General features: G+C 40.2%; 1 protein-coding gene across 2 annotated transcripts; it reads right to left on the bottom strand.

The window, feature by feature from the left end:
• Nucleotides 1–372: 372 nt before the first annotated feature.
• LOC119030062 (nuclear receptor subfamily 5 group A member 2-like) lies at nt 373–6,113 on the bottom strand. 2 transcript variants are annotated; one of them, XM_037117391.1, is made up of 7 exons: nt 5,967–6,113; nt 5,611–5,727; nt 5,321–5,462; nt 3,495–4,102; nt 1,693–1,812; nt 1,330–1,477; nt 373–729 (listed from the first exon to the last, which is right to left on the bottom strand). In XM_037117391.1, the coding sequence occupies exons 2-7, from the start codon at nt 5,710–5,712 to the stop codon at nt 476–478; spliced, it is 1,374 nt and encodes a 457-aa protein (XP_036973286.1). In that variant the 5' UTR covers nt 5,713–5,727; nt 5,967–6,113; the 3' UTR covers nt 373–475. The 2 variants fall into 2 exon arrangements, with proteins under 2 accessions (XP_036973286.1, XP_036973284.1); XM_037117389.1 differs by lacking the exon at nt 5,967–6,113 and having other exon boundaries at nt 5,611–5,868.
• Between the last annotated feature and the right edge of the window lie 16,215 nt (nt 6,114–22,328).

Raw genomic sequence — 22,328 nt, 5'->3', positions numbered from 1 at the left:
TTTTACATAATATTGCTAAAATTACGTTTTAAAGCACTAAGTATACTCGATTTATGGGTCCGTTGCCAATGTTGATATAAGGAAGTAAAACAAATTCTGATAGAATATATCAGCTGATATACTATTGATTATCAAACACTTGACATAATGGAGGCAGGATATTTTTCACTTTACCAATAAACCTTATTGTCTAACATGACATCAGTGCACTAAAACAGTTAACCTAATGGTAATTTAATGACTAAATCTCCCTGTGGATCTGTTTTCTACATTAAAATCTCTAATAAAGGTTTCATATGGTCTATTGAGCAACATATACACCAATATGGATATATCTGTGATAGGCCAATAGATTTATTGGTTGGGCTCTCGCACAAAGGGAAATATCTGGGATAATCTCATTGTTTTAGACATTAATCACAGTTTGTTGCTTCCATATGCTAACATGTAGACCACCACAGAGCCTCTGTAGACTTCATGTCCAGCTGCGCTTGGCATGGAGCATCTCAATGAGCAGGCTGTTGCAGGGCACCTCAGCACTCAGGTGTTTGCAGTACAGGTAGTCTTCAGCGAGCGCGCTGAGAGAGCGCAACTCACACAGACACAGCAGCAGGTGAGCAAAGCGTCCAAGAAGGTGGGAGGACGTGCACAGTGTGTACTCCAGCAGGGCTCTCTCAACCTGCTCATGCACACTCTCAGTGTACTGATGGTCTTCAAGCTGCTTCACATCTGGTCAGTGGGGGGAAACGGAGTACCATGGAATGAATGTGTATTCAGGTCTCTACTGCTATGTCAAAGAGAACTGGTGGTAAAGTGCTATATTAATAAAGTGCTTTGCTAGTTTGCTAGACATTCACCAATTCACACACACATTCATACGCTGGTGGCCAAGCCTGCCATGCAAGGTGCCACCTGCTCATCAGTAGTGATAACAAGGGTTCAGTAACTTGCCCTAGGGCACCTCAACATGTTGACTGCAGGGTCCTGGAATAGAACCACCAGCCTGTAACTCTGTTACTAAAGCTGTACACATGTTGAAGCAGCCATCTGTGTCTGACTGTTGAGGAAAGCTCAGCACTGCAAATACGGCTTCCGTAATCCCTGAGCCATCGAAAACTACTACCTCCAGAGCAGAGAGGGAACAGAGAACCTGTTCGTCTGTTCCAGATGCAGGTAAAGCCCTTACATGACCCTTGTACCCCCTGGAAAAGCTCTGTTTTTCGAAACATGCTATAAATGCATTACTGAAACATATGTTGGCTGAAGGCACACTTATGATTTTTTTTCCAATCTGAAGCTTTAAACCCAAAAGCCTCTGTTGTCACTAACCTGGGTTAAACAGGATGAGGAACTTGATGCATGCAAACTCTTGGTGGTCCACCTTTAGGTTGTGGAGCTTGTCAACCAGCTCCTGTCCTCTCTGGACTAAGTTTGCCAAGGTAGGACCAGCATGAGAGGCAATGTATGACAGCTCCATCTGGACCAAAGAACACATGCAATGACATCTGGAACAGTCACTTGTCTGATCATACGGGACAAAGTCTATAGTATACAGCAAGGGATGAACAGTATACTGTATGAGAATGTGACATGAATGTGAGAATTACAATTGTATGTTTGGTTTGTAACATATCTTCATTAGCTACAAATAGAACAGGCAGAATAAATCTGGGGGGAGCAGAGGTGACTCACCTCCTGCCCAGTGACCAGCAGCAGACTGCCCTCTCTGCCGTACAGCACCTGTCTGGAGATGATGTCCAGAAGCAACAGGTCACTCCAGCTGCTGTGTAGCAACTTCATCTGATCACTCACCTTGGAGCAGAAAGAAGGATTTAAACAATTCAAGTACATGCTTATACAATGAATCAGTTATCAGCATTTTTAGACATGTCCCTTCCATCTAGTTCCAACCATGACAGCTGACGATGCTCATATGTTTAGCAGGTATGATATACTCCTGAGGCTGATGGAAATGTCATTATACACATATTTGGACAACAAAAGTAAACCAAAGAAAAAATGTTTTCAGTTAATGCTGTGGTGAAAGGTTTCATTCAGGTGTTTCCATGGTAGCCAGATGCTAATACTCAAGCTGGTGTGCTTAGTTAATTGCCATAATCTGACTGTCCAATCACAGTGACTAACAAATATGTTGATCAAAACTTGGTTTCCTCATCATGCAAGCCAGCATGTTTTCAGAACTTTGGGGTGTGGGACTACATATGGAGTTGTTTTGTCTGCAGAGAACTTGAATATTTCTTAGCCTAACTTATCTAAAATAGCCCGAGCCTAAAATATCGGATTGAAATAACGTTTCATAGAAAAACTGAATTATATACTGTGGGTCTGCAACATGTAATTGTGATTTAGCATTTATACATTATCCAATAATCCAAGATAGGACTCAACAGAAAGTTGAGTTTTATATTTTATATATCATAAATATTACCGTAAACAAATTCGGGTTAAAACAGTATTTTTCCTTGGACCAGCTGGTTGAAAATGTCAAAATATAAATAGAAATGATTTAAGAGGGGGTTCTATGGGTGTGAACAGTGTGCAATGACCAGAATACTACAGCACAATTTGGCTGAGCTGTCGAACTGCACTCGTTCATGTTGCCATGACAAGATGCTGAGCTGGCACAGATGAGAAGATGACCTCAGTATGCCACAGAAAAGCAGGTGCACATCTGTCCAGGCTTGCATCTGTCTGCTGTCACACTGACGTTTTCAGTCACAGATCCATGCACGGTTACATTTGCTCTTTACATCCCAACATCTGTGACAAGGTCCTCCTCTCTGTAAAATGTTGTTAGAGGGCTTTTGAGGAAGTCCTGCTTCTCATCTTTGTATTAAGTCAAGCTAACTGGTTGCTGGTTGTCACTGTGTTGCTGTGTCACTGACAGGTCTCTGTGGGCACAACAGTCTCTTATTTCACATTTGCCCATTTGTCCATTTCATTTTGCTGCAGCCAGTCATTAGCTAGGAGCAGCCTTAAATCTAAACTGGATTAAAATAGCTCCTCTCTTCCTCTCCTCTCTTGGTCTTGTCAGACTGGATGGTTGAAAGAAGCTGTGGGCAGTAATCATCTGCTACTCTTAACCCAAAACCTGTGCTTTCTCCTGATCACTGAGTGCGGTGACATTGTCTTAATTTGGCTGCAATTTAACAGTAAGTGCAGCTTAAATCTATGACAGCTAATACAATCTTTTGAGCTGATAGTAAATTTGTACGTTAATTGAAAGTATGTAAAGTATCTTTTAGCTACAGCTGTCAAATGTAGGAAGAAAAAAAAAGTGGAGTACACGTAAAAAGTCGCAAAAAAATGGAAGTTCTCAACTTAAATACAGATATTCCTATGAAGTAGAGTGCCCGAGAACATGTAGTTGTAATTTGCACCATGGGTAGAAATAGAAAGTTATGAGTGTTGGATAATAAAATCTTGTCATTTGCTTTTAACTCAAAAGCCAAAGCCAACAGACAGGATCTGACCTTGAGTTGTTTGAAGAAGATGGACGTACGGGCCCAGTCCACGATGGAGAAGAGCGTCTGGTCAGCCATGAGGCACATCAGGCTGAAGGTGCTCCTGTGTCTCTCCCGGCCCGTCTGCTCCTGCAGGAGATGAGCAGCGATCTTATTCTGCAGCTGCAGCTCGTCTGGATCACAGCGCAGGAGCTCCAACACTAGCTGTGGTATCCTGGGACTCTGTGGAGAGAAATGACTTGAGTCTGAGGCGACTCCTGCAGCAGCGCCCGGAGGACTCGCACAGTTGCTGCTGCGCTCTGACTTGATGGCCCAGTTTGAGAGGGAGGCACACTGGTACTGGGTGGAGGGCAGTGAGCACACTGATGGAAGCTGGTGGCTGAGACAATCATTCTCTCCTATAGGTAGTGTGGTGCTTCGAAGCGTGGGAACTGGGTTGAGGCCACCAGTAAATGAGAAGTCTCTGTGGTGGGTTGAGGAGACCAGAGGTGGGCTGCTCTCTGTTCTCAGTCCGCTCGCTTCGATCAAAGCCTTCCTCTGCTGCTTGAGGGCACGGTCACGCTTGTACATGGGACCAAACTTGTTTCTGCCACCTCGCATCCGATCTGCACGAACAGCTGATGAGAAAGGTTCATTTGTTTAGAGTGATATTTCAAGCTGATATCTCTTGATACCAACACTCTATCCTTAATGTCAGATAATTGCTGAGGTTGCTCATTCAGAGGGTGAAACCATGTTACGACTGACATAATTCCTCTCCTTTAGCACCCACTGAGCAAAACCTAGAATGTAAATGGAGTCCTCAGCACGTCGATGTCATACTTAATGTGCCCTTTTGGTCACAAGTCTAACTTTTACTTCCAAGTCATTTTTAATTACAACAAAGTAACACTTAAATGAACAATGTAGTGCTTTATAAACCATTTACCAAGCAAATATAATACAAACAAACATGTCAAAATGACCATCCTCATAATATTTATAGATGAACTACAAGGTATTTATCATTATAGATTGTAAATGGTTAGATAGATTAATTAATTATGTTTTACATATTGCACTTTTACATTTTTACTACATTTATCTGACAACTTGTAACTTATTGATGAAACTGAACTTTGTTTTTTTAAATCAGTCTATTTGCAGGGAAAAAACTATATGATAATAATAACAATAATAATAATAACAATAACAATAACAATAACAACAACAACAATAATAATAATAATAATAATAATAATAATAATAATAATAATAATAATAATAATAATTGTTGTTATTAAAGAGGCATTGTGTAAATCTGGAAAAGAAAAGAATATTTACAGTATTATTGAGGTAATAATACAAACTTTCTCCATAATCTGTTCTCAGAGGAAAATAAGGTCCCAAATCAAAGTTTAAAGCTAGAAAGGTGGCAGGGTCCGCCACATATAAACAAAGTAAAACAGTATAAACAATGTTGTCTTTTAAGTTCAGTTTATTCAGTCATGAAAACAAAGAGAGTTGGATTATTCAGTTTGTCTAGGCGGAGACAAAAATCAGCCAATGAAGAGCTTTCACTTTTAATGAACATTTCTTCAGCTAAACTACAGAATGCTCCTTTAAAAAAAACAAGGACACAAAAAGAAAACAGTGAAAACTATCGACCGCACCTCAATACAATCAGATCTAATAAGGATAAGACAATCATTTGATTTCATATTATATGACCTCCTCATATCCAATGTAAACTTTGTGGAGACATTGGGACGAGCATCAGAGAGCAAGGCTGCGCACAGTGCGAGGCTGGTGCTGGGTGATTTTTCCCACTGACCTCCACGTTAATCCCTCCTCACCTTCCAGCCGCATGCCAACATGAAGACACTTCTGGAACCTGCAGAATGGACAGCGTTTCCTCTGGGTGGTGTCGATCGTGCAGTCCTGGCTCTCAGCGCACACGTACTGCTTGTTGTTCTGAACCGTTCTTTTGAAAAAACCCTGCGGACGTTGAAGAAGAGCAGGGGTCCACATGACCGGGACAGGTTCTGGTTTATTTAGTCAACTGTTTTACAAGCTCTCTACCTGTTCTTGCTACCTGTCAGTCACAGAAACCAAAACCATCAGAAGAGAAGCAATCGGCGGGTACCTTGCAGCTTTCACAGGTGAGCAGCCCGTAGTGGTACCCAGAGACTTTATCTCCACAGACCGGACACAGCTCCTCCGGACACACGGCCTGTCTGCACTGCATTCTGCAGAGACGGACCTGAAAAAGCCAAACATGTGCCTGCTCTGTGTTCCACCTCAGCCATCTCCAGCAGGAATCAACAGAACCTGTTTGCTGCATCACCGTTTCAAACCAATCAATTAATTATCTTTGAAGCGGAGATTTGAATTAGCTATTAGAATAAATATCACCCTGTTCCTGACAAGAAGAAACATATTGTAGATTATCAATCACGTAGTTTGTGGAAAACTCTTTGCATCGTGTCCTGACTGCCCTACCTGTTCAGCCCGTGTCCCGCCCGTGTTGAACACCTGTGAGCTCTGAGGGATCGACCTCTGCACAGACGCTGAGGATCCACGTACCTGCAGATGTGACGTGGAGCGCAGTGCTCCCCTCTGCTCCTGTCATCACCCTGAGGAGGAGGGACGCTGTCCAGGGTCCTGATCCCGCAGCAGGCAGAGAACTGGTCCGGGACTGAGCCTGCAGCCAATCAGCTGTCTAATCACTGACTCACCTGTCTGTATGCAATGTACCTTCACAGGCTTGTGCTGTTTTTAAACACTAAGACTGAACTCTGAATGCTTCTTCATTGTGTTGCCTGAGGTGCACTGGTCAATTAATAACTTAATAAAAAAAAAAAAAAAACAGCAAAAAAACTCAACCATCGTATTCATGTCATCCATTGTACAGCAATATGCATCATATCACCAGGTGTGCATGTTTTCATGTACTCAGATACATTTCTATCTGCATTAAAGAGCAGATGTGCACCTCATAAAGTGGCCACTGATTGTATATATATATTAATACATGCTGAACCTATCACCACGTACATGTACATGTGTTTTCTTTACTATTGAAGCAGGAAATGAAAGAGGTTAAAGAGACATCGTTACTTATAATACCACTGAAGGACGCATTTAGAATGTGTTTGGTTCACCACAAAAACACTACAATGATGCTACAGAAATATAGACATATGTATTAAAAACATCTGTCTTGGTCTTAGATAATTCTGTAGCATCATTGCAGTGTATTTGTGGCACATCATTGCATCACTATATCATAATGTTAGCCCAGACATAAGATTTGGTGTAATGTGAAATTCAGTTCATCATTACTGTGTAGGTGTATCAGCTCAAATGGAACTGGCGTTTATCTATATTTATACCATGGTCAGGCAGAATACTCTGTTCTGATTCTGATTGGAAGGTGTGAATTAACTTTCTACATACTTACACAGTTAAACTGCCTATTTACCCTTCTGAAATCAGCAGCAGTGGCATCAGCTGGCTGCAGACACCTCCATGTTTGAAGTACATTGAATAAAGATGTGGCGTAGTTTCCAGCTTTAATGGTATCTGTCATCAGCTACTGTATGTTTGACTTTTATTTTTCTTTAGAAAAAAATCACCCACTGGAATACTTTTTTAAACATGTATGTCTAATATATATTGGATTGAAATGAAAAAGAAACTCTGCAAATTTATATCTTATTCTAATGTCCAACAATTCCCACAGTCTTTAATCCTACATATCTTCTTCACAAACACAATAAACATATATTTTTTTTTCAAATTTCCCAATTGTGGGATTATCTTGTCTTTTACCAAAAAATGTTTTTTTCTATTTTCATTTATTTGTTTATTTTTTGTATACATTCTCTTACAACTGTTGAAGTGCCCCCAGAGGTACACATACCACTGGTTCAAAATTTCAGATTTAATAAAAGGTGACCATGAAATGTGTTGAGCACATTCATGCTCCTCAAAAGTAAACCCACTTATTTTTTGAATATGCTATGACCTTTGTTCTTGTGCCACCTTCAAGATAAATATCATGACCTCAGTGCTGGTGAGGCTCTACAATTTAGAGGCTTGACAGTAGTTACCAGTTTATCTCCATTCGTAGAGTCTAGATATTCAGTGTCTGTTAGCGTGGAAGGTATTTCCAGACTTGGGATCTGTTTAGCAGCTTTTTCAGAGCTGCCAAATCAGCAGGAACCACCAGAATGCCTTTCATCTGTAGTTGTGCTGTTGGGAACATTACATCAGTGAAACATATAGTAGCCTGGTCAAAAGGAGTAAATGAACACCAGACCAAAACCACTCCCAGCATCCACTGGGAAAAGGTCAAAGGTCACTGAGCAGGAGTCAGCAAAGGACCAGAGGAACATCAGTGAGAGCAGTCATATCATTATCACACCAGATGGTACTGTCTGAGGTATTGCACATCAATGAAACCAAGTGTGAGCCAGTATTCTCATGACCAGTAGATGGAGGTGTTGTACCACATAACAAACACACCCACAACAGAGCAGACATGATACCCAATGAGAGAAAAAGGGGGGTAGAGGAGCAGACAGACACATATGAAACAAAAGTACAGATTGAGGGGAATGACATGCAGCAAAGGCCACAATCAAACCAGTGATGATGTCATTGAATATGTAAATTGGACATTTAGGCTATGGGGACGTCCATAAGCATACCCTATTGTTGTTGTTGTTTTATCAAGGCTCTCCTTCTTTCAGCTAATCTTTTAAGACTATTTGTCATTCTTTTCTTTGTATGTTCTCTCAGTTTCTCTCCCTCTGCCCTTTCACATATAAATGCACAGAAACACATACAGAATCATGAATGTCCAAACCATTACACACAAACATACACACATACATGGCCCAACTGCAATGCAGTGCCTGCTTTTATCACTGACAAACATAGGCTGTTATTCTGACAACACAATGGAAATTTCTCCTTCAGAGAGAGACACTAATGTTAGATAATATTTATCCATTTTGTTACCAGTTGTTGCCTCATCTTGATGATGACCCAGGTAGTGGCTGTAAGTGGGTTTTGCATCATTGTCAGAACTCACAATGAGAGTATGCAGTGTAATGAGTGAGGGAGAGCTCTTACTGACTTTATTTCCAGACTTTGATCATTTATTCAATCCACATGTGCAGGTGGTGAGGATGTTCCAGACAAGCTGACTGAAGGCAGGGTGTGTTTGGAGACTGCACTGCACCGTGTGTGCCTAACAGCACAGTCGCGTCCACTGCAGAGATTTCACACAACAACTATATAAAAACTAAATTATATTTGGTGAAATATGCAGTCTTCATTCTCCAGGGGAGGTGAAACAACGCTGACTGAGGAAATATTGATCCAAGATTTAAGTTGGCTGATATCTTCTCAGCTGAAAGGGGCTTATGGAATAAGTCTATAGTTCACTACATACATAGGTAAGGAAGTGCAAGGACGCGAGTGACACTGCTGGGTTGAATATCTATGACAACGTGGATCTATGATTAATGTTTGACATGAAGTGAAACAAAATGTGAGATGCAACGTATGTATAAAATAATGCCTCCCATATTTCATTTGTACAATTGGTTTTAAAACCCCCCCCAAACAAACAAAGTCTTGCCCTTTTATTGTTCCATGTGAACCCCACAAATATTGTCCTCATTTTTTGAAATAAATCCAGGGGAGGTGGCAGTGAACATCTTTGAAACAAAAACAGTAATTTGGTGAAAAATTCATGTTTAAAATATGAATTATCCCAATTACAGATAATGGTAATGACATCCATTGATCAACTGACTCATTCATTTCTATCATTAAAGGTTCATAGTTCGCATTAAGCACCTCTTCTAGTCTAGGCCTGATATGAACTCCCAAATATTTTAATTGTTCTACAACATTAAATTGAATTAAACTGAACGTTATCCACTGATGGATGCTGATAGACATCTACCACAGTTCATCCAGTCACCACCTACTTACAAAGTGCCTGTTGTTTCCACAGACAACCTCCCACGTGGTTCTGTGTAAGGATCCATGTGGCCCATCAGGTAAAATAATGGTACACGGTTGAGAAATCCTACTGTCTCTGATGTTCTCCTTACATTTCCCCCAGTGCCACTGTGAGGTTCTCATAGTTGGTTCAACATTGTGGAAACCTTGCCTTGCATTTGGGTCTCTGTCAATAACATTCGGTAATATTCTTTGAAGAAATGTTGCTAAAAGCTTACATATTATCTTAAGATTGGAATTTGACAACTATATGGTTCGCAGATTCTCACACTTGTTAGGGGGTTTACCTGCTTTGGTAGTAAAACAATTAAAGCGCTTTTCATTGAAGTCGGAAGACTACCTTTTAGAAATGCTTCTTGGAATATTTCCAAAATTGGGGTCAGCAACTTCTTTTTTCTTTTTTTTATTTTATACAAATCTATTGATGACAGAGAAATTGTGACGGCTGTAAAGTAAAAAACAACTGTCAGTAACATCACCAACAACCTTCAGTGGGCAGGAGTGAAGGTATCTCAGTTGAGTGTTCGCAGAAGACTAATGGAACAAAAGTACAGAGGCTACACCAGAAGATGCAAACCACTCTTATTAGCAACAGCAATTAGAGTAAGAAGGCCAGACTGGCTAGGCTCAGGAGTTCTGGGACAAAGTTTTGTGGAATGGATCTGCTCATGATCCCAAACACACAAGCTCATCTGTGAAACAAGATGCCTGGCTTCTTCTGGGATGGACTCATTGATCTTCACTGATGATGTAACACCTGATGGCAGCAGCAGATGAACTCAGAAGTCTACAGAAACACTTTGTCTGCCAGTTTGAAGAGAGATGGAACCAAACGGATCGAGAAATCCTTTATAATGTAGCAGGACAATGACCCAAAACACAGCACCAAAACAACCAAGGAGTTCATCGGGAGAAAGAAGTTGAAGGTTTTAGACCGGCCAAGTCAATCTCCAGATTTTAACCCTACTGAACATGCATTTTACCTGCTAAAGAGGAGACTGAAGGGAGAAACCCCACTAAACAACCATCAGCTGAAAGAGGCTGCAGTGAAAGCCTGGAAAAGCGTCACAAAAGAAGAATGCAAAGGATTGGAGATGTCAGTGGGTCGAAGGCTTGATGCAGTTATTGCAAGAAAAGGATTTGCAACTAAATAGTATTATTCACTCTAAGCTATCTTTAGTCTGTTTTAGATAGTCAGTATCTGTTCCGATACTTTTGCTTACCTAAATATTTGGTGTTCCGTTACAAAAGATGCTATCTTCTAAGTTGTGTAACAGATCTAGATGTAAATACCTGGAATTAATAGCTGGTTAATGGTTAATGTGCCACGATGTATATTACATTAAATATTGTATTACTGATTTCTCCTAATAAAGAAAACCTGTCGGTAAGTATTGTTTGGTTGGTTGGCTCAAGGTTTCTGCTGTCGATTAGTCAAAATGGCTACGGTAGCTTGGCAAACATTAGCCATGTTAGCTAAGGCTGGCTTGTTCATTAGCTTTGAGTAGTTTGGCAGTAATGTAGACAAATTACTTTAATATCATACCTCAGGAATCCGAAGTGTAATTATTGTCAATATGCCCCAACATATATGTCACATATGTCCCAACAACATATCATACGACAGAAATGAATGCATTACTTTATTTACGACAATGTGTTAAGTTAGCATAGTCATTAAAGACTGAAAAATGTATACATTTACACCAGTACTTGTGGTAAAACCGGCAGTGGCATTATATTTGCATATTCATCAGGATCAGTATATGACGCTGAGCAGCAATTGACATACCTTCGGCTACTTTTTGATCTCGGCGCTGCTGCTCATCGCTCTACTCTTTACTTTACCAACTTTTCCATGCCTCAGCATTGCAATGTCCACACTTGAACTAGATTAAGAGGTTTTGTTGCAGATGAGTGTTTTTAGTAGAAATTGTAGTGGTCCAGCAGAGCATTGTAAAATGTGACTGTCAAGGTGGCTGCCATAACCTGCAGAACAACTTCTATGGGTGTGATAATGATGAGGTAACAGTCTGATGGACCACTAAACCTGAAGGGGCACACAAAGATTAACTGAAGTAGTTCATTATTTGAGTAGATTTAGTTTTGTGTTCAGAATTAATCAGGAGCCACTCATTAAGAAATATATGAACAAAGCATCACTTAACAGTTCATTAATGTGGTATCGCCCAGTTTGTTTACTACAAACATATATATTTTTCTTTCACTATATAGTCCTCGATTCAGAGTTCTCAGGAACTACCGATGACCAATTCATCATGATGATGTTACAAGTAATTGTAGCATTTCTTGTAACACATTAACACATACCTATTCTTTTAACACGTCAAAACACCTCTTTAAAGGTGTTAAACACATAGTCAAACTTTCAAGAGAGTCATAAAATGCTGAAATAGTGAAGATGCATATAAGCTCAGGCAGCAGTAGATGTTTGAACTTTTGGTCATTCCAGCGTGGATCCTGACAGGAAAGCTTGGAGCTTGAGCATCTGGACTGAGTTCACAGGCGGTCAGAGCATCTGCTGGGATATAGGGCAGCTTTGCATGATCCAGGAGCTCAGGGTGACTTCAGGCACTTCTGGCACGAGCCTAGGTAGCCAGGCTGCACGGGGTTCCTGCAGAAAGCATATCATAGGTTCCTTTACTGGCTGTAGCTATAACAAATGTGAATGCTCTCCTCTTTCCTGGAATGTAAGCAGAAAGCATTCTGTTGTAACCACATGCTGTGGCACTAATTTCATTTGTAGTCATGGATTTTTAATATGTATCAGTTATTAAGAAAGTACTTTATTCACTATATTACGTTAAGCCACATTTATAGCCAAGATAGGATTAGTTTCCTGAAGGTGTCTCAATCCCCCCCAAAAATCCTTATTTCACCTCAGGATTTTATCACATATGACTTTGTGTAAAGACACAGGACACACAACCTAATCCAATCATCTTTTCATTAAACTATAAAGCACTTCCACCTGTTGGGAAAGAGCACATCTTTTCATCTGTATTCCTGTCTTACCCACAGATCCCTTGGTTTGTGTGTGTGATCCATGTGCAAAGGCAGGATGAATCACAGTTTGTTGCCTCAGCCTCTGCACAGGACTTATAATGAGAGATGTGTTGTTTTCTTGGGAAACATCCAGCTGAAGTCCAGTGTTTTCATGCACTTAAAAGGAACATGTGTATAATGCCAGTATGGGGATATATTGGGATATATTAGCACTTTCCAGTTATTGGACAGATGAACATAGCTGTTAAGGTTGGTTTTTACATTTCACGGGTCAGTGGTTCATCATCCAGAAGAAAACTACGTACAGGTAAAATCATGGGTTGTACAGGGTCACAATGTTCCCAATGTGAACCGTAAGAATTATGAGAATTTACCCTGCCTGAAGCTGTTCGCTTGTTCACATAATGCACAGGCTAAACTCTCCATCACATCTTTTTCTCATTGGGCATTGAATGTATGAGCTACTTGCAACAACCCCATTCTGGTAAACAGAGGATCACATAGGCCGATCAGCCTCAACATTTAAAGAACTGACAGGTGAAGTGAATTACATTGATCATCTTGTTTTTATACAGTGTTCCGCTGGGATACGTTGGGTCCTGGTATTCACGTGGATGCCACTTGACTGGCGCCAGACGCCCTGCCGTGCTGCATAAACTCCTCGGGAACGGACAGAGGAACATAACAAAAAGCTCAAGACATCAATCTGGCCTCCAAATTATGTCGGTTCCAATCAGATCAAGCATCAGTTGGATGTGTCAGAACAATTCCAATCCATGGATCCCTACTGTGGATCAGACTTGGCTCTGACTCATCAAGGTACGGACACACCCTGGGGGTGTCCTGTGATGTCTGGCAGCAGGGTGCTGGCGTGTGATAGGTGGTACATGTCAAGTGGCTCAAGGTTTCCCAGCAGAATACTGCATTGTGACAAAATAATCAATGTGTTCGCTTTATTTGTTAGTTGTCTCACTGTTGTGACAGGTTGAGATAACAGCTCAATCCAATATTTTGGGCTGAGTAAACGAATAGAGATTAAACCAGACAGAAGTTGCTGTTCAGCTCACATTTCAAAAGCGTTGGATAAGGCGAACCATACCAAAGATTTTACTTGAAGCCTGACCAGTGGAGCTGACAATGTTTGTCCTCAGGGTGGAGCCAGAGAGAAGACCTCCTAAAAAAATGAGGAGATGCATATCTTGCATCCAAGTGCGAGTTTTTATGTGTAGTGCTCTAACACATATGAATCCCCAATTTTTCTGAGAAATCCTCATCAACTCTCTGAACCATAGAAACATGCAACATGTAACCTCATTTCTGTTCTGTTGTTCTACTATATTTTTTATTTGAAAGGCAAATTCTTTGCCTTGAGCAGCATGAGCATGAATCCACTGCTACCATGTCCTTAATGCTTTAATAAGAAGCTGAGTTTGTCTGGGGGACAAAGGGCTTCAGGAGGGACCCTCCCTGTGTATCTAACTTGGGATTTCCGCATTGAAGAACCCTGTTTGAGCAGCACCTAAGTGGGATTTAGAGGAGAAAATATGAACCATGTGTACTTAGATGGAAGAGCACAGTGCAATCCGTCGATCCCCAGTTTTGTTCTTTGTTTATAGCCTCTTGGTCATCTTTTTAAAAAGTCAGACTACCTTAGATGATCTGTGATCATTCCAACAGCAATATAGTTCAACTGCAAAAACAGCTTATATACATTTGTATTGATGTCTGTTGTTTGGACAGTGGGATCAAAGAAGCACAGGGCTTATCGCCCAGGAGACCTACGTTCATGTCCTGTGTGAAACCATAATTCAACAGTGAGTTAATCTGCAGATATAAAAAGTTACACAATGTACATAACCTAACTGCAGTTCTGTATGTAACATAGGTACCGTACTTTAAATAAGAAACTTAATTATATAAGCCAAACCACAATGTTCTCCTGAAACTAGAGAGGCTGTATGATGAAGGTCCAGTGCACCAGTTGCTGATCCCACCATGATAATGAATCCCCTATTGTTTATGTGTCAAAATAATATGTCAAAAAATTCATCATTTGTGCTTTTTGCTTGCTTTTAATCATTATCCAAAATAGTCCCACTGTTCACATTTCACTAACCTTAAGTCTGTTAGTTGCCCACCATAAAAAAAGCATTTGTCCTTATGATAATTATCGAATATATATATATTTGCCATACTCACAGTCATTTGCTCACCACGTTTACTACGATAAAGATACTAATCGGACATTACAAATTTAGTCATTTAATGTAATCCTGCGTTTGGAGAGTTGTCCAATAACACAGTTCTTGACTGGTGATGGGGTTGCACGAACATGCTTTGTATAGGCAGGTATCATTGGTCGCTGTTTTTATTATATTTTCATTGAATTGTCAAAAACATCTATAAAATATATATATAACATGAAATATTCTTTTCTTTTCTTTTCTTTTCTTACCAAAAATAGATTTTTTTCTGTTCACTGTTTTTTTTTTTTTCTGTGAAGGGTCCAAACAACGTCACATGTGGAAATTCGGGTGCTAGAATAGACATCAGTGGGTCACAATATGCATTAGATGTTGTGCTGCCATGGTCATCCATACAAAATGTAATAGCAATGATAGATGCTCAGACATCCACTTTAGACTGTTTGTTTAAACTTTCCTGGGTGGCAAAGCATGTAATGAAACTATCTTTAATTTTCTTCTCTCTATCAAAAACGATTTCCTGATAATGAAAAGCTGCTGATATTTGCATTGATTAGACCTTTGTTATTTACAGTATATAAAGGTTTTGTAGGATATCAGAGCTGACTTTATCACTTGCAAGTTCTGTATTTTTTACTGAACAGATTTCATTCTTCCTGGCTTACAGTTTTTATTAGAAAACCTTTTCCCTCTGGTCTGTGGAGCTCTGCACTAATCCCCCAACTAATAACAAACCAATCAATACATGGAGCAAATTTAATGCCTTTGAACTGTGTGACCGCTCTGGGATCGAACCTTTCTGTAAGATGAGACACAAGTGGCGTTTTCTCCACCTTTAAGATCTTTGGGAAAGCTTTCATAAAGCAGCATGACACATCCAGATATCATATATGGGCACCCTGGTAGCTTGGTTGGTAGAGCATGCAACCCATTTACACAGGCCCTGCACTCCCTGCAGCAGCCCAGGGCTGCAGTCTGACCAGTGGCCATTCACCACATGTCATCCCCCTCTATCTCATCCCATTTCCTGTCATCTCTCAAGCTGTCCTGTCAAATAGACACACACGCACGCACGCACACACACGCACACACACACACGCACAAATCTTTTATTACCTCCTCACCTGAGTAGTGGTGATACAGTACACTGTATACGTCCTTTTTGGCAGTAATTGCGGTAAAATGCTTACAAACCACCTACATAAAAATATAAACGAAAAATTTCCTGTTACAAGCAAATCCCCAATGAAATAAAATAGTAAAAGAACTGAAGGTTAAACCAAATATAAACAGACATAAGAAGGTAACTCCAACAATTCGACACAATACAGTGTGTTTACAGGACTTGAGAAGCAGTATATAAAGGAGAATAATGCCTTTTTTTTGGCTCCAGAGGAATCTGTATGTAATGTGATACACTGCCTCCAGTAATGTCACGCAGTGGCTGAGTTGCATTGTGGGTAATGTAGGCATCACGTTTTGAGAAGCAGTACACAGGTCTGGCATTGCACTCCTAACACTGTTGGACTATTACCCACAATGAAATTAGCTATCGAGTGAGATCCCTAAAGACAATTTAAAAGATGAAATGCTGCTTCCTCTATGTCTACAAAATGCTTTATTCTACTTTTCTCACATGCAGTATACCTGTACACACTGTAATTTGCAACATTTTTGGAGTTCCCTTTTAAACTAAGGTAAACCTGGAAATGAATTCAATAATTACATACTCAAGCCTATGTTGAAAAGTAGGGTCTTGCGACAAAATATCAATATATCTCAATAGATTGTGATAATTAGTAAATGCGATATAATTATCGATTTGCTGGCACCAAATATTGATATTTTTATTAAAACATGTGGAACATCATGAATAATGGCACATGTGAACATGAACAAGTTGCTGTCCTTGTGTGTGATAAAGAAACATTAAGCTAAGACTGTACTTTGTGTTCATGGATTTATCTCTGTTAGTGTCACAAGCTTTGAAAGGGACACCACAAGCAGAGAATAAATACCTCATTTCTGTGCTTTGCCCTTTTTACGGATATTCTGTATTCTACAGAATGACAGATGTTGAGATTAATCATTAGATAATTATTTATGGATAGAATGTTTTCTGAAAATGATCCACATATGAAAATGTAATTTATAAATGTGTAAAAAAATGTGTGCTAATTTTTGGGTACTCACAAATGCATGCTCCAGTCCACCTGCAAATACCAGGCCGCATGTATACATGGAAAACAGATTTACAAATGCACATGTCATAATGTGAATAAATATCAATGTTAGGTGTTTTACTGCAGCTTCACAGATGTGATGATTTTCACACTACGAATGCTGCTCAGTGGCGTTTTGAAAGCCTTGACTTCCCGGCTGTGAAAACACCTGGACCTTCTGTGTTGTGGGGACCGTAGAGCATGTGCACTAAAGACTTCTGCGACCAAGCTGGCTAACTTTCACTTAAGTGCCTAGCTTGAATGGAGATAAAATGATTAAAAAGTGTGGCTTTTCTAGACATTCCAAATGTTAATGGGCCAACTGACTCAAATTATGACGGTGTAGCCACCATTTGACAGACACTTCTATCATAATGTTAGCTCATGGGAAAAAGTATTTTTGGGCCCCAGTGATGTAATTACACAGTTTGGCCACTAAGAAAACTGGCTTCAAGGCCAGGTGCTCTTCCAGAGGGCATCATTTTAACAGGGGGTTTTGGTACTTTTAGTGTTTGTGAGCTTAATTTTTTTCAGTCCTGAAAACTTGAATAATGTAAAATGACATGGCGTAACTAAACATGATCTTTTCCTAAACCTAATCAAGCAGTTTTGGTGCCTAAACATAACCAAACTGTTTCACAGTGTTATCCATGTGGTGCTTTCCGGCAGTCTCATACAGACACTAATGAGACACTGTGGGTGCCACAGAATGTCATCTCAGACACAGCTGAGACCTGTTGTACTGTTTGGATTAACCCACTTGACTAGCTTCAATAAAATATGTGTCTATTCTGAAAGGAGACAACACATTGATGTTGCTACCTCAAGAGAATGACTCTTAATTGTGTTGTGCTGTTTGTTTTTCGTCTATTTGAATTCATTCAGAATTCATCAGTTCAACCGTGATATAAAAATCTGAAAAACCCGATATTGTGGGTCTTGATCTTTTTTGACTACATCCATCCACCATTATGAGTCATTATGAGGATTTCAGCATTAGTTTTCTCTTTTAGTGTTCCTGTTTGCTAAGCAATATATGAAAAACATAATTTCAGCTCACACACAGTTATATAAATTACCAGAGTGTGTGTCTCATGTCTTTTGGACTCACCTGAAGCAGCAGTTAACAGAAGGGCCAGCATCTCACATACAATTCGGGCAGTGCAGCAAGCTGCTAATGTAGCTGCAGACAGGTGTCAGCCATCTTTAATGTTTATGACAGAACTCTTTTCCATGAGAGTTGTGATGTCATCAGGAGCCTGCTGTTATTAATGAATAATGTCTGGCAGCGGCAGCTTAGGTTTCAGCGCCTACAATGATTCCGCAGCTTCAAATGATCTCAGTGGAGGGAAAGAAGTAGCTCTCTGTAAAACAACAAACAAACCAGCCTCAAAGGTCGGGAAACAACTCATGTTACAGGCCTGAGCAGGGCCACATGGGCCTCATGCAATGACAGACTGTAGAATGGGCCTTATTGATAAGAAGTGAGCTTTATACTCAAATATAAGGTTCATTTAGTACTGCTGTATTTGCTTTGGAAGTGTGTGATCTGCTTAAAGAAACAATGAGGTAATTTATGATTAAAAAACACGTTTTCTTCTGAATATCTATGTCTTATTTCTGTTAAATGACTTTGCGTTTTTATGAGAGCTCAAAGCATGTAGGCTAATGCTGGCAAGGTGGAGGGATAGAATAAGCGATGCCTATAGCCCTCACAGGCTTAGCTGACATCAGCTCGACCCTACAGAATGAGAGGGATCAGATGATGTCAAATGGTAAAAGCTGAATGGCACAGCAATTTTTACTTTACATTGTGGCTAAAAGAGACTTATTCTATAACAACAAGTAGGGAAATAAATACAATTAGAAACATATTCAGTCAGAGTTGTCAAGGCTTTCAGTCTGCTATTTATGCTCTAGGACGAATTTGTTTCCCTCCTGTATATCCACATAAACTCTGCAACACTAACTTGTTGTTGACTGAAGGTCTGGGTCGGGATGAGGGACTGATGAATGGTGATGATTGTCCATGAATGTTTGTACGGAATGTTAAGAAAAGTAAACAAACCACTTAGATTTTCTTTCTATTAATTTTGATTTAGCTTCAAGTGCTCTAGCATGTAAGAGTTCAAGTGGTCATGCATTCACGTGTGGGGAAAACAATTTCTCCATGGCGTCCCTGTCATCACATACACCTGAGTGTATTTTGTCCTAAATTTCGCGCAGTGATTGGGTCCTACTGAACTTAAATGCGATGCCTTGTAACAACAAAAATGGCTCCTGTTGTTGGGGTGAAGTGTGTAATATCAATACTAATTTTTTTTTAAAAGGAGCTTCCAAAAGAAAATACAGCTATGTACAATTTCTTTCAAAAATGCTATGTGGATGTGTATGTGTGACTTTAAACTGACTGGCTGGAACCAGCAGACAGATCTTGCTCATTGGTCTCTCAGTGTAGTTGCAGCATCACACTCCTCACCATTCCTCTTCAGTCAAGGTGAGTGTCAGTAACTCTAGCAGTTACCCATGAGCCTTGTGGAGAACTGGCATCTGCTTTCAAGACAATGTCCCTTTGCACAAAGTGTCTTCTGTTGTACTTCCACTTCTGATGGTCCTGCATGAGCAGAAGATATTCTATATATATTTGGATCATCTGATCCGGTCGTCAACAGACGGCTATTGAAATTTGCTTCCACCTCACATGTGACAGTGTGTGAGTTGCATCATCTAATGTTTGCTGTTTTATGACAGAAAGCAAAATCCTTTTAACCGTACTAATCATCCGTTCCCACATGCCTCCATGATGAGCAGCATCAGGAAGGTTAAAGGTCCATTTCACACCTTTCTGTTGCATGGCTTGGTCCATCTTGTTTTGATTCCATGCTCTAAGGCCTTCATACATCTCCTTCAGATTCTCCACTTTTGACTTTTCCCTCTTGTGTTCTTCTGATTCAATCTTCTTTTTTCTTTTCTTCATATTTTCTTTCTTGTTTGTATTCTGCTTGCAGTTTTATGAGTTTTGTTTGTTCCTCCTGTCGTCTCTGTTCATCCTTTTTATTGTTTTTTCCACCAGTTCTCTCGTTCTTTTCTCATCTCTTCTCTGCTCTCCGTCAGCTTTCTGTCAATGTTTTCCTTTGATTCTGACCCTGATCTTATTTTTTGCTCCAAAGCTTCAGCCTGTTTCTGAATTTCTGCCTCTTGTATCAGCTGATCTGGAGACACCATTTCAGCATGCCCCTTGTGGATGACATCTTCAAGGAAGTCTCTGTACTCCTGGTGAAAGCTCGCATCTTTGGGAGTCTTTCCTTTTAAGTCTAAGGCTGTTCTACTGGCTCACGATTGTTTGGCATAGAGATGTCAGCCTTTTTGCAGAGGGAGTTTCAGTTGGTATTGTCCATCTTTTATTGTGGCAGATGTAGACATGATACGCATGAATTGTTTGTCTTCCATGGACATTTCAGCCTTCTTTTCATACACCTTCTCGGGGAAGTCATGTAAATCATAATCCTCTAAATCTACCATCAAAATTCTATGAATGTGAACCTGTTTGAGTTGCCCTTCAGTCCCTGTTACACCCCTGGCACGGATAACGATCAGCACATCAAGTGCTGATTACTGTTCTGCACCTGGTTCAAAAACACTAACGGGTTGTGATCGGAGAACACAACTGTAGGCACCGAGCTGGACCCAAGTGCTGTGCTGTGAATGGGGCTACTGAATTTCCAATCAACCAGGCAAATCAAAGTCCGGGAAAGTGATGGGCAGCAACATCAACACAGCTGCAGGTGCGTGGATCAGGAACAGCTCCGGCCAGCAGAAAACCAAGGCAAGCCTCACCAAGCACATCTGAAAAACAAAGTACAAAACAAAACCACAGTAACAGGGCGCCAAAAAGTCCAATCTTGACAAGAGCCCCATTGACACCTCCTCCCAGGCCAAGTGATACTGTGTTTCCACTAACATCAGTGGTTCTACACAGGTTTGTCAAACTTTGGTGTATCTGCTAAAAATTGCCTTTTGAGCCAATTCCCACTTCCCCCTTTAACTGAAGGGGTTATGTTGTTTCTCAGCAACATCACATTTCTCGTCACAACTGTGCTGGAAACAGATGTAACCGAAGAAAAAACCTACAATAGACCCAGTTTGAAAGAAGTGTCTGTAAAACAGTGCATACATTATTTTGAGCATCACAACACCTGCGAAATGACTCATTTCACTATCATAATTCCAGCCATTCGGTCCAATGACATTTGAAAAGTCTAGAGGAGCCTCACGATTTGAAGTCAGCGAGCTCAGCAAGCGACCCGAGTACTTTCAGTATCTGGGAAGTTGAGTATTTTTGGCTTCACCACTGAGCAACTTTCATAGGAATGAACTGGACTAGACCTCCAACACTGTGTCAAATATAAATGTAAATAAAACGTCCTTGAATAGACCACATCCCAAATTCCCTCCTTATCTATGCGCCACCACCGGATGTTGATAATGCATCGGGATTTAGCATGTTCATGTGTGCAAATGGAGACTTTAAACATTCCCATTGCACACACATCTTAGTGGGTTTAGTTGGAATTTTGGACCAGTGGAAAAGGGGCATAACACTGAGTCCCCCTGCTCCTCCATTACTCGCATGTGTGTTTATAGCAGTCAGGTGCAGAAAGAGCTGGAGAGGCTGTGCCAGAACAGTATGAAGTATAATCGTGCGTATTATGCTGCTTTGGTGTATGAATGTACATATTCATAAATTTTGTGTTATTTCTATTTGACGTCATTCTTGTGTCTGTGTTTCAGATTGTGCGTTATTGTGATTTGTGTGATTCTAGGTGAGCTACTGCGACAGTAACATTTCCCTTGCAGATAATCTGTCGATCTATCTATTGACTGATACATTTACAATCAGATTGGGGTTTTTGTTTGTTTGTTTGCTTTACAAATTTGAGAGAGAATAAATCATGCTTAAAGTTTTAATAAAGTTTTTTTTTTTTTTTGCAGTTTGAACAGCTGGCCCCCAGGTTTTGACTTGACCAAACCCTGTCTTCTGGAAACTGGTGTCCCTCAAGGACCAGTACTAGGACCACCTCTGTTTTTCTTCTATTTTTCATCAAGTTTCAAAGTGAACGCTTAGTTCAGTGATTGACCAGAATTCAAACAGCCAAACGCACACCCTTGGTGCATACTGTTGCTCACTGGCTTACGATTAATGTACAGTATATCTGAGTGTGGTGAATAAACACAATATAGCCCTTGGTCAAACTAATGCAAGCCGAAAATTAATTTCACTGTCGCTAAATACACCATTAAACAATCTTGATCTCTGATGAAAATCAGTCCGACATGACTTACGGATGAGGTAATGTTTAAAAGTTTTA

Source organism: Acanthopagrus latus, chromosome 12 (genome assembly GCF_904848185.1).
Source record: "Acanthopagrus latus isolate v.2019 chromosome 12, fAcaLat1.1, whole genome shotgun sequence".
Lineage (NCBI taxonomy): Eukaryota > Metazoa > Chordata > Actinopteri > Spariformes > Sparidae > Acanthopagrus > Acanthopagrus latus.
This window is presented reverse-complemented; position numbering and strand designations above follow the sequence as displayed.